At 32.9% G+C, this 12,500-nt stretch overlaps 1 protein-coding gene across 1 annotated transcript in view; it reads right to left on the bottom strand.

Moving 5' to 3' along the window:
* The window catches only part of LOC137617930 (uncharacterized), a 104,065-nt gene that overhangs the window by 34,045 nt on the left and 57,520 nt on the right, over positions 1 to 12,500 (bottom strand). Inside the window, exons 4-9 of the mRNA XM_068347873.1 lie at positions 9,755 to 9,881; positions 7,378 to 7,533; positions 6,301 to 6,333; positions 4,403 to 4,557; positions 1,827 to 2,052; positions 814 to 897 (exon numbers count right to left, since the gene is read on the bottom strand). Coding sequence (XP_068203974.1) covers positions 814 to 897; positions 1,827 to 2,052; positions 4,403 to 4,557; positions 6,301 to 6,333; positions 7,378 to 7,533; positions 9,755 to 9,881 — 781 coding nt within the window. The remainder of the gene's footprint in view (positions 1 to 813; positions 898 to 1,826; positions 2,053 to 4,402; positions 4,558 to 6,300; positions 6,334 to 7,377; positions 7,534 to 9,754; positions 9,882 to 12,500) is intronic.

Below are 12,500 nucleotides of genomic sequence, written 5' to 3'. Positions count from 1 at the left end.
CAAACTGGCCCACCTTTCATTCTGGCCCATTGCAGCTTGTTATTATTATTATTATTATTATTATTATTAGTAGTAGTAGTAGTAGTAGTAGTAGTAGTAGTAGTAGTAGTAAAAGTTTTAGAAATTTCAAACTGGCACGCCTTTCATTCTGTCCCATTGCAGCTTGGTATTATTATTATTATTATTATTATTATTATTATTATTATTATTATTATTGTTATTGTGTCTGTTGTTATTGGTATTATTATTATTATTATTATTATTATTATTATTATTATTATTTCCTTTCCTCACTAGGCTATTTTCCCTGTTGGAGCCCTTAGACATAAAATTTATAGCTTTTCCAACTAGAGTTGTAGCTTAGGAAGTAATGATAATAATAATAATAATAATAATAATAATAATAATAATAATAATAATAATAATAATAATAATAATAATAATAATAATATCTTATTACACATATTTATTTGGTTATGGTAATGTAATTATTTATCTTTAAATTTTCCACTTAATTTGGGGTTGCTGTATAATAAGAATTGCGTAATGGGCACTGCCACATTCATAATTTAACAGTTGCACTCCATAGTGTGTGAACATTCTATGAAAAAAAAAGCTCCAGATTTCTTTCTACCCTTATTGTTCCCAACCTCATAGTTTTATATTCATATTGCAACTGCAAGGCTTTCTCTCTCAATGCAATTTGGTACTTAACGCCCGCCTCAGTGTTCTTGCACTTAGTCTCTCTCTCTCTCTCTCTCTCTCTCTCTCTCTCTCTCTCTCTCTCTCTCTCTCTCTCTCTCTCTCTCTAACCTGTGCCTCGTCCATGGCAATAACTTTCTCGGCTTTCACGTAAGCACGCAAGATCTGCCTGCCATCGTCCACGTTAGATTCCATCTGTAAATAAAAAGAAAAAATATATGTAAATAGAAAAAAATAAATAAACACAGCCAATTATAAGTCTCAATTTCTGGAAGTTAATTTCAAGCTATCTCATCCTAACAATTGATCATTTTATGTAAAACAATATGAAATGTAGGAATTTCTCAGTACATAAACATGATTTAGTGTATTGAGATTGAATTAGTGTTATCCTATATACGTTTTGTTTATCATATTCTCTCTCTCTCTCTCTCTCTCTCTCTCTCTCTCTCTCTCTCTCTCTCTCTCTCTCTCTCTCTCTCTCTCTCTCTCTCTCTCTCTATATATATATACATATATATATATGTATATATATATATATATATATATATATATATATATATATATATGCATATGTAGATGTATATGTAGTGAGAGAAAGAGAGGGTTCTATATATATATATATATATATATATATATATATAGATGTATGTGTGTATATATACATATACGTATATGATGTATATATATTTATGAATGTATATATATATGAATGTATATATATATATATATATATATATATATATATATATATATATATATATGTTTGTGTGTTTATATATATACAGTGTATAAATGTATATATATACTTATATATATACACATACATACTGTATATATATATATATATATATATATATATATATATATATATATATATATAGATATATGTATATATAATTTATATATATATATATATATATATATGTGTGTGTGTGTTTGTGTGTGTTATTGCTCGAGGGATATATCTATAAACGTATCCACTCCATTTAGTGACATTTTCAATAAAATCAAAATAAAGTTTTATCATACAGTATACAGTGCAACAGGATCCAACTTCTGAATTTCGAGATGAACATGATTATGAATAATCAAACTTTACATCTGTTATATATCTCCCTTACCTTAATGACATCCGGCTTGATAGCTATCAGAGTCTTGGCGGTGAGACGGGGAATTATCTTGGGCGAAAGAGCCGGGAGGCCTCCAAGATCGGTAATATTCGCTGGAGTCCATCTGTCCACTCGTCCATAGAGCTTCTTGTTGTTCTGCGTTATGATACGCTGGCTGAAGGTCTTGGTTGGGCATCGAGCGGATGGGGTATCAACGCAGGCTTTCAAGATGCCATTTCTGTCGGGGCAGGAGAGTTGAACTATTTCATTAGTAAATTTGTAGTGATGCAAATTTTTGTAAATAATATTCATATTGCAACAGCAAGCAAGACTTTCACTCCCATTGCAATTTGGTGCTTAACGCCCTCCTCATTGCCGAAAGCTTTACAAAGATTGCGTCTAATGGAATCAAATCCATAAATATTTGCTTGGTAGACGTTCAATAAACCAGGTAAAAGCTCCACATAATAATAAGATTAAATTTTGCTGTACTTGTAACAAAGTGTTGTAACACCTAGTAATAACGCTGACTTATTATTATTATTATTATTATTATTATTATTATTATTATTATTATTATTATAACCCTAGGGTAAAACCCTAGTTGGAAAATCAAGATGCTAAAAGCCCAAGGGCTCAAACAGGGAAAAATAGCCCAGTAAGGAAAGGAAACAAGGAAATACATTACATACTTATAAGTGGGTGTTATCCTTCTAAGAACAAGGGGCCAGGTCGGAATGCCAATATATAGGATTTAAAACTAATACTAAAAAAAAGTATTCACTAGATATATTTTTCATATAAAAACATATTTAGGTAAATAGTAAAAATTTCAATTGTAAATACAGTATATGTAAAATAATAAAATATTTATGTAAATATACTATGATGTATATATGTTTTAAATTGTAAGATTGTAATTGTGTCTTTCATAGTAAAAGATAAAAAATAAAATATATGGGGGTTATAGGAAGAAAAACACAAAATCCTAAAAATAATTCAATAAGCTTTGTATGGCAATGGAGAATGCGTGTACGAAATATATTGTCAAAATTCCTCTTAACTTTCATGGTTACAGGGTAATTAGTAAAAGTAACTCAATAAATTTTAAGAAAAGGGAAGTTTCGTGCTACTATAGCGTGATTCCTACGCTCATTTTCTGTTCCTACCTCAATATGGGGATTCAAATCTACTATAGAGTGAATCATACTAAACAAACAACCAAATAATTTAATATTTCCCTTCCAGGGTGTTAGTATAAAATTGTAACCTCAATTAAGCGTTACCAAACCAACTAAACAAGCTGACAGTGTAAACAATACGACCATTTTACCTAACCTAACCTAACCTAACCTAAAGTGCGTTTAATGGATTTTTCAGCTTATTTTATAGAATAGAATAGATTAAAATTGTGTCAAGGTGTATGTTTTATCTATCCTCCTTCGGTAGGAATCACCTCATACCCGAAAAATAGGGTAGGAATCACACTATATTAGAATCCTGATGGTAGGAATCACACTATAGTAGAATCCTTATTGTAGGAATCACACTATAGTAGAATCCTTATTGTAGGAATCACACTATAGTAGAATCCTTATTGTAGGAATCACACTATAGTAGAATCCTGATGGTAGGAGTCACACTATAGTAGAATCCTGATGGTAGGAATCACACTATAGTAGAATCCACATTATAGTAGAATCCTGATGGTAGGAGTCACACTATAGTAGAATCCTGATGGTAGGAATCACACTATAGTAGAATCCTGATTGAATCCCACTATAGTAGAATCCTGATGGTAGGAATCACTCTATAGTAGAATCCTGATTGTAGGAATCACACTATAGTAGAATCCTGATTGTAGGAATCACACTATAGTAGAGTTATGAGGTCCTTTGACTGGCCAGACAGTACTACATTGGATCCTTCTCTCTAGTCACGGTTCTTTCCCTTTGCCTACCCATACACCGAATAGTCTGGCCTATTCTTTACAGATTCTCCTTTGTCCTCATACACCTGACAACACTGAGATTAACTAACAATTCTTTTTCATCCAAGGGTCAGCTACTGTACTGCAATTGTTCAGTGGCTACTTTCCTCTTGGTAAGGGTAGAAAAGACTCTTTAGCTATGGTAAGCAGCTCTTCTAGGAGAAGGACACTCCAAAATCAAACCATTGTTCTCTAGTCTTGGGTAGTGCCATAACCTCTGTACCATGGTCTTCACTGTCTTGGGTTAGGGTTCTCTTGCTTGGGGGTACACTCGCGCACACTATTCGATCTAATTTCTCTTCCCCTTGTTTTGTCAAAGTATTTATAGTTTAAATAGGAAATATTTATTTTAATGTTGTTACTATTCTTAGAATATTTTATTTTTCCTTGTTTCCTTTCCTCACTGGGCTATATTCCCTGTTGGGGCCTCTGGGCTTATAGCATCCTGCTTTCCCAACTAAGGTTGTGGATTAGCAAGTAATAATAATAATAATAATAATAATAATGTAGGAATCACACTATAGTAGAATCCTGATGGTAGGAATCACACTATGGTAGGGATCACACTATGGTAGCACCGGGAACTTTCAGTACTTACACTTTCTTCACGGCAGCGGGCTGGGTTATTTTGTCGAGGTACTGCGGTGAAAGATTGAGCACCACTTCACTGCCCAAGAGAGTGATATTCTTGTCCGTCAGTTTGGATGGATTGCCGAGTTTGCTTTCGTACGCTTTCAGGACTTGGTTCGGAACCTAGGAGAGTGTATAAGAGGTTGAAATTCAAAATGGAACCTTGGAGAGTGTATAAGAGGTTGAAATTCAAAATGGAACCTAGGAGAGTGTATAAGAGGTTGAAATTCAAAATGGAACCTTGGAGAGTGTATGAGAGGTTGAAATTCAAAATGGAACCTAGGAGAGTGTATAAGAGGTTGAAATTCAAAATGGAACCTAGGAGAGTGTATGAGAGGTTGAAATTCAAAATGGAACCTAGGAGAGTGTATAAGAGGTTGAAATTCAAAATGGAACCTTGGAGAGTGTATAAGAGGTTGAAATTCAAAATGGAACCTAGGAGAGTGTATAAGAGGTTGAAATTCAAAATGGAACCTAGGAGAGTGTATAAGAGGTTGAAATTCAAAATGGAACCTAGGAGAGTGTATAAGAGGTTGAAATTCAAAATGGAACCTAGGAGAGTGTATAAGAGGTTGAAATTCAAAATGGAACCTAGGAGAGTGTATAAGAGGTTGAAATTCAAAATGGAACCTAGGAGAGTGTATAAGAGGTTGAAATTCAAAATGGAACCTAGGAGAGTGTATGAGAGGTTGAAATTCAAAATGGAACCTAGGATAGTGTATGAGAGGTTGAAATTCAAAATATATACTAAATTAAAAATGGAGTAATTACTCGAAAGGGTCTGTAAAATATACGAGAGTAAAAGGAAGGTTAAATTTCAGGTGGCTTTTTTGGTATGTGATCTCATTTATGGCGTGGTCTCAAATATTCAAAATATATAATAATTAAAAATGGAGTAATTACTCAAAAGTGCCCATAAAATGTAGAATTCACAAATAGTGACACTATTGAGTAATTATTCCTTTTTTAATTTAGTCTATATTTTGCACTTCTGAGATCACACCATAAATGAGATATGGCGTGATCTCAGAAATCCAAAATATAGACTAAATTAAAAATGTAGTGATTACTCAAAAGTGTCCATGAAATATACAATCCACAAATATTGATGCTTTTTAGTAATTATTCCATTTTTTGATTTGATATATATATTTTGAATTTCTGAGATCACGCCATAAACAAGATCGCGTAAAGCGTCAAATTCAAATAAACTTTTCTTTAGAATTCTCTGTTTTATGTAACTATAAAAGAAATTGTTCTTTCTGTGAGTAAAATGTGTTCGTTATTCAGTTGAGCTTTGATGGTGTCTAAGCTTTATGAAAGTGTGATGCCTTTTAGAAGTTTTTCAATGAATACTTAAGATAGGGTCAGTCAAAAAAGATACTAAAATATTATTTTAAAGGTGTGACAACGGTTTTGTGAAAGCCAGATCATAAGGATGCCTAGTGCACAAATCAGAATAAAAGATGAACATTTTAGTACTGTAATACTATCACTTTTTAGTACTGCACTGTAAGTCTAGCACTTTTAGTACTGGACTGTAAGTCTAGAACTTTTAGTTCTGTACTGAAGTCTAGAACTTTTAGTTCTGTACTGTAAATCTAGCACTGTTAGTCCCGTACTGTAAGTCTAGCACTGTTAGTCCCGTACTGTAAGTCTAGCACTGATAGTCCTGTACTGTAATACTAGCACTTTTAGCACTGTACTGTAAGTCTAGCCCTTTTAGTACTGTAAAACGAGGACTTTTAGAACCATAAGTCTTGCACATTTAATGCTATAAGATTAGTAAATCGATTAAAAGATATAAAAACTGAAAATGGGATTTGTGCTATGAGCCACTACCAACATCACTGCAAGGACACCTACCGTACAACCTTGTCCTCTTGCTCCCATGCGGCACTGAAACAGTATAGGAAAAATAATGAGATGATTTTACTTTGAGTGTTTTAATATGCCTTGGATTACTTTAATAAAAGATGGCTTCCTTTACACATATCCAATTAGATATCCGTAAGTAATACAGCTCTGATGAAGTAAGATATGTTTAGCTTGAAATCAAATGTTGATTGTGAAATCGTTATTACTAAAATAGATATTAGAATTAACATGTTTTCATTCAAACTTATATAAAATGTATGTGCATAAATATTTATACATACACACACACACACACACACACATATATATATATATATATATATATATATATATATATATATATATATATATATATATATATATATATATATATATATATACATACATACATACATACAAATTGATTATCACTGGTTTAGAACAAACTGAAAATCGATTATAGTATAAATAGGATATAAATGAATCGCCTGAAAAATATAGCTTCTATACAGAAATCTTTTTGAGAAATGACTGCGTGAAAATATTTCTACTTGATTTAGTGTATCAAATTAATTGCCGAATGATATATGGGGTTTATTTGGTTAATGAAATAGTATTTCTCTAAAGTAGAAAGGTTAGAGTAAATAGGCGTACAGCTTTAAAATTCAATATGAGGTATTTTTCATATAAATGAGGTTATGATAAATGCTTTATATAACTTGCCAGAGAAACAAGATTCTAAAAATACCGTTTATTTATTTATTACTATTTCCAAAGATTATAGATAAGGTATAGTTCGTGTCATATGAAACTGTATTTTAGCATCTGTTTGAAGTCGAACTATTCGTGTATGTCTAAAAATATCTTCCAAGTTACGTTTAACGACAATTGAACAGCAGCATCCGGTAGATATTACCTTTTGAATGCAAATATTTGAGACCAATTTCCGAAAAATACCAGGATATTCCTTCCAGTAACAAATTAGTAAACAAAAAATCCACAATTTATATAGAAGAATTACCTAATAACTTTATTGGAATCTCTATTGTTTGGAAACAAAGTTAGAAAAATAATCAATTTACTAACAGTTTGTGCCTTTAAGGCATTGATGGCCTCATCCATGGTGACGTTACTCATCTGCATATTCTTCAGTTCTTGAAGGACCCTGGGAGGTATTTTGTCCTTTCCGTCGGTAATCAACTTGTCGAACTTCTCCTTTCCCATACTTCTCAGTGGTTCAAGCTATAAAATAGAAAAGTCCGATGTTAGAAAATTAAAGTTCGCTTCAGGCTAGCTGATAGATGCCGCGCGGTTTTCTCTGCTCGGATAAGAATTCAATGAAGTTCTTCAAACGCTGCCCGCTCGAAAGAGCATTAGTGGTTAAAAGCCGCAGTTTTGTTAGAAAATTAAGGCTCGCTTCACTCTAGCTTATTAATGCCGCACAATTTCCTCCATGCGGATTAGAAACCCATGAAGCCCTTCAAACGCTGCCCGCTCGGAAGAGCAGTAGAGATTTACTAACTGCAGTTATGTTAGAGAATTAAGACTAGCTTCACGCTAGCTGAATGATGCCACACGATTTTCTCCGCGCGGATTAGAAATCAATGAAACCCTTCACACACTGCATGCTCAGAAGAGCAGTAGTGATTTACTAGTCGCATTCATTTTAGAAAATTAAGGCTCGCTTCACACTAGTTGACCGATGCCGCACGATTTTCTCCGCACGGATTAGAAATCAATGAAGCTGTTCATACGCTGCACTCGGAAGAGCTGTAGTGATTTACTAGCTGCAGTTATGTTAGAAAATTAAGACTAGCTTCGCGCTAGGTGATTGATGCCACGCGATTTTCTCCGCGCGGATTAGAAATCAGTGAAACCCTTCACACACTGCCCGCTCAGAAGAGCCGTAGTGATTTACTAGTCGCATTCATTTTAGAATATTAAGGCTCGCTTCACACTAGTTGATTGATGCTGCACGATTTTCTCTGCACGGATTAGAAATCAATGAAGCCGTTCACACGCTGCCCACTCGGAAGAGCTGTAGTGATTTACTAGGTGCAGTTATGTTAGAAAATTAAGACTGGCTTCACGCTAGCTGATTGATGCCACGCGATTTTCTCCGCGCGGATTAGAAATCAGTGAAACCCTTCACACACTGCCCGCTCAGAAGAGCAGTAGTGATTTACTAGTCGCATTCATTTTAGAAAATTAAGGCTCGCTTCACACTAGTTGACTGATGCTGCACGATTTTCTCTGCAAGGATTAGAAATCAATGAAGCCGTTCACATGCTGCCCAATCGGAAGAGCTGTAGTGATTTACTAGCTGCAGTTATGTTAGAAAATTAAGGCTCGCTTCACGCTAGATGATTGAAGCCGTGCAGTTTTCTCTGCGCATATTAGAAATCTATAAAGCCCTTCACATTCTGCCCGCTCAGAAGAGCAGTTGTGATTTACTAGCCGCAGTTATGTTAGGAAATTAAGGCTAGCTTCACGCTAACTGATTGATGCCGCGAGATTTTCTCCTCGCGGATAAGAAATCAATGAAACCCTTCATACGCTGCCTGCTCGGAAGAATTTGCAAGCAGTATTGATTTACTAGCCTCGTGTACTGCTAACCCGTGCGGTTCAAGATTAGCGCCTTATGGAAACTAGAGGCCACTCGGTGAAAATCTTCTCATATGAAGATATGCCTCCTAACGAGCGGAAATATTTCCGTATGGTAATAAATCCGCTCGTATGAAGTGAGCCTATTATACTCCATAGATGAAGCAAATTTATTGAATGTTTTCATATTACAAAATTAAATTCCATGAAGTCCCTTTACTTTCCAATGTCTTTGGTATACCACGATAAGAAAGCGTTCATTTTAATCATATAGGTAACAAGCAAATATATTCTAATTAGCAGCTTAATGTATGAAAACATTTGGTCATTGAATACATTATTCATAATGAAAAGCTGATGGTGAAATTAGTTGAACCATTTTTGGAAACGAAAAAGACACTCTCAAATATGGTCTTATGTTGTATCATCTCCATATTTTGTGTAATAGCTTAATGACTTAGATATACAACTTGACAATGTGGATTGAAGGATGTATAAGTCCAATCTAACAATTTGTATAGTAATTAGGAATCTGATTAATTTCAGCAAAGATTTCTTAATAAAAAATTGAGTAATAAATGAATGAAGTCATGAGTCTGAAGGGGATAGTGATGGAAAAAAAGATGGAATATCTTGTCTGAAACTGTGAAACAAAAGAGTGATTTCACTGATCCAATTTATTCTTTTTAGAACTTTTTATTTGCACAAGTAGGCTATTATCCCTAATAGGGGAGTCTAAAGAAAACCTAGTCCCTTCCATTACTGAATCAAAGAGGAATTTCTTATCCGTAAACGTTTTGAAATATCTGTTACTAATAAACCTACAAAGAATAAGGATAAAAACTTAATGTGTGCTCACCTTCATAACATGCCATGCTTGAGGGGGCATACTTTCCAGCATGGCAGTGACATTGGCATTCTTGTAGTCTCCTGCTCCTATCCATTTCTTAACCGTGTCTGGCATTTTGTCCTTGAATTTCTCCATCCTGCAAAGTACAACATTTTGGCGTGAGAGGCGTTTCAATCGCGGAAAAAAAAATATGTGGCCATATTACAATAAATGTTGTGTTTCTTAGTAATTGCTCATAGATATTTGTTAAAACTTGTTCAAAGATTTTTTAACTGATTTGCTTACAGCTTATTCTGATATAGTTTCATCTCGTTTAGGGCCTATGACAATAAATGTCAAAATAGATTGTAATAATTTGTATTTGTTAGTAATTGCTCATAGGTATTTGTTACCAATTGTTCAAATGTTTTTTTAAAATTGATTTGCATAAAACTCATTTCATCTCATTTAGCCATTTCGTTTGGAAAGCTGTTATTCATCTACAGTTGGGAGAAGATTATGAGTTACCCTGTCTCTTTGAATGCCTACTAAAAATATCCTTTGATGCTTGTAGGAACTTAAGATATGCCCTTGGGCTCAAAATATTTTCCAAAGGTTATATTCAATTTCTTTTTACCAACTAAAAGGAGTGAGATTCAAGAGATATGTCTCAATCTACTGCCTGAAGTAGTCGTTGCTTTAAAGGTTGGTCTTCACAGGGGAACAGCCATCAGACCAAAGTACAGACCAAGAACAACAACAAGAAAGTTTGAGTTTTTGATACTTTTTACTTTTTCTTGAATCTCAAGGCGTTAGATTAATATTTTCTTTATTTAGATTTACTAACAACTATTTTAGGAGGTTACTTTAGAGATTATTATTCTATTTTTTTTTATACCATGATAGGCCCGAGCATCTCGATGTGATTTTTTCGCTAAAATGTATTAAAATTTTATATATATATATATATATATATATATGTATATATATATATATATATATACATATATATATATATATATATGTATATATATATGTATATACATATATATATATATATATATATATATATATATATATATATATATTTATATATATACATATATATATATATATATATATATATATATATATATATATATATATATATATATGTATATATATGTAAAACAACAATAAATGTAGCCATTTCTAGTACATTGCAGGACAAAGGCCTCAGACATAGCCTTATTCATGTCTGAGGTTTGACCAGTTTTCATCAACACGCTGGCCAGTGTTGATCGGTAACGGTGGGAGACTTCAGTCTAATCGCTCACAGCAAACCAACTTAGTATGGGTGGTCCTGACTAGTATATCTTTGCTGATCATAGCGATACACAAACCCTTTCACCACGTTAAGGTGTCCCCACTCAGAATGGGATATATACATTCATACATATAGAGTCCATTTTTTTTTTCAATGAAGCGTATATGTACTGACTCGCAAGGGTGCCTTTTTAGCTCGGAAAAGTTTCCTAATGGCTGATTGGTTGAACAAATTCATTCTAGCCAATCAGCTATTAGGAAACTTTTCCGAGCTAAAAGGGCACCCCTGCAAGTCAGTGCAAATGCGCCTCATTAAAAAAGATTGACTATGTATATATACATATACACAGTAGATATATATATATATATATATATATATATATATATATATATATATATATATATATATGTATATATATACACGCACACACACATATATATATATATATATATATATATATATATATATATATATATATATATATGTATGTATATATCTATATATATATATATATATATATATATATATATATATATATATAAGAGAGACAGTCATGTGGACAGAAATAGCCCTATCTTGATGAATGGTATGCCTATTACTAATTATTGATTTTCGTTCGCCAGAATATCACAGAAAATTAATAATTTTTTCCAAGAAATAGAATAGCGGCATAGCTCATGTAGTATTCAAAGTTATTGGAAGTGGTATGAAGTATTCCAAAGTAATATTAGTACATCAATTCAGATGTACAATAGCACATTCCTTCCGAGAAGTGTACAGTAATATCAGAGGAATGTGTAATGCCAGACACGAACAATGTTAAGAATGTTGGGTCAGAGAATAGATTAGGTCAGTAGTCTGGAATTTTAGTTAGCGTGTAAGTCATCTTTCTTTCTTGGGTTCCTTAAGCGCTCCTAGACAAATAAAAATTGGTTGCCAAATGTAGCGTTGCTTAAAATGTTTCCTTGACTGTCTTAAGTGTTCCTAAACAGTAAAAGTGTTGTCGCAATTTTCAACATTGATAAGAAAATTTCCTTTTTGACCGTCTTAGTGCTTGACAATGAAAATTTTTTGTCTTAAGCGTCATTTTATCCCAAATATGGATGAAAGTTAGATCCTAAATTTGTTTCAATTCAATATGTTTTTCTTTTAATGATAGAAATTATTTTTTTTACAAATCCCTGTATTAAAATCTCATGGTTTAACACTATTTTCTTATCTGGTTTATTGATCAATCATCTTGAAAGAAATGGTGCTGATTAAGATAGCAATATGAGTATATCATACGCGCCAACATGTTTTACAGTTACCTTCTAATCGATAGCTTTGTATTATAATTAACGTTCTATAAATACCAAACCTCAATTATTTGATATTTCTTCCATTTATCAATATTCCTTTCTTCGATTTTTTCATCTGTGTTTAATCTTTCCCTTTAATCTTTCCTCCTTTTGAAACACCTTAGAGTAA

The sequence above is a fragment of the Palaemon carinicauda genome, chromosome 24 (genome assembly GCF_036898095.1).
Source record: "Palaemon carinicauda isolate YSFRI2023 chromosome 24, ASM3689809v2, whole genome shotgun sequence".
Classification (NCBI taxonomy): Eukaryota; Metazoa; Arthropoda; class Malacostraca; order Decapoda; family Palaemonidae; genus Palaemon; species Palaemon carinicauda.
The sequence above is the reverse complement of the archived record's forward strand: the minus strand, read 5'-3'. Positions and strand labels throughout refer to the sequence as shown.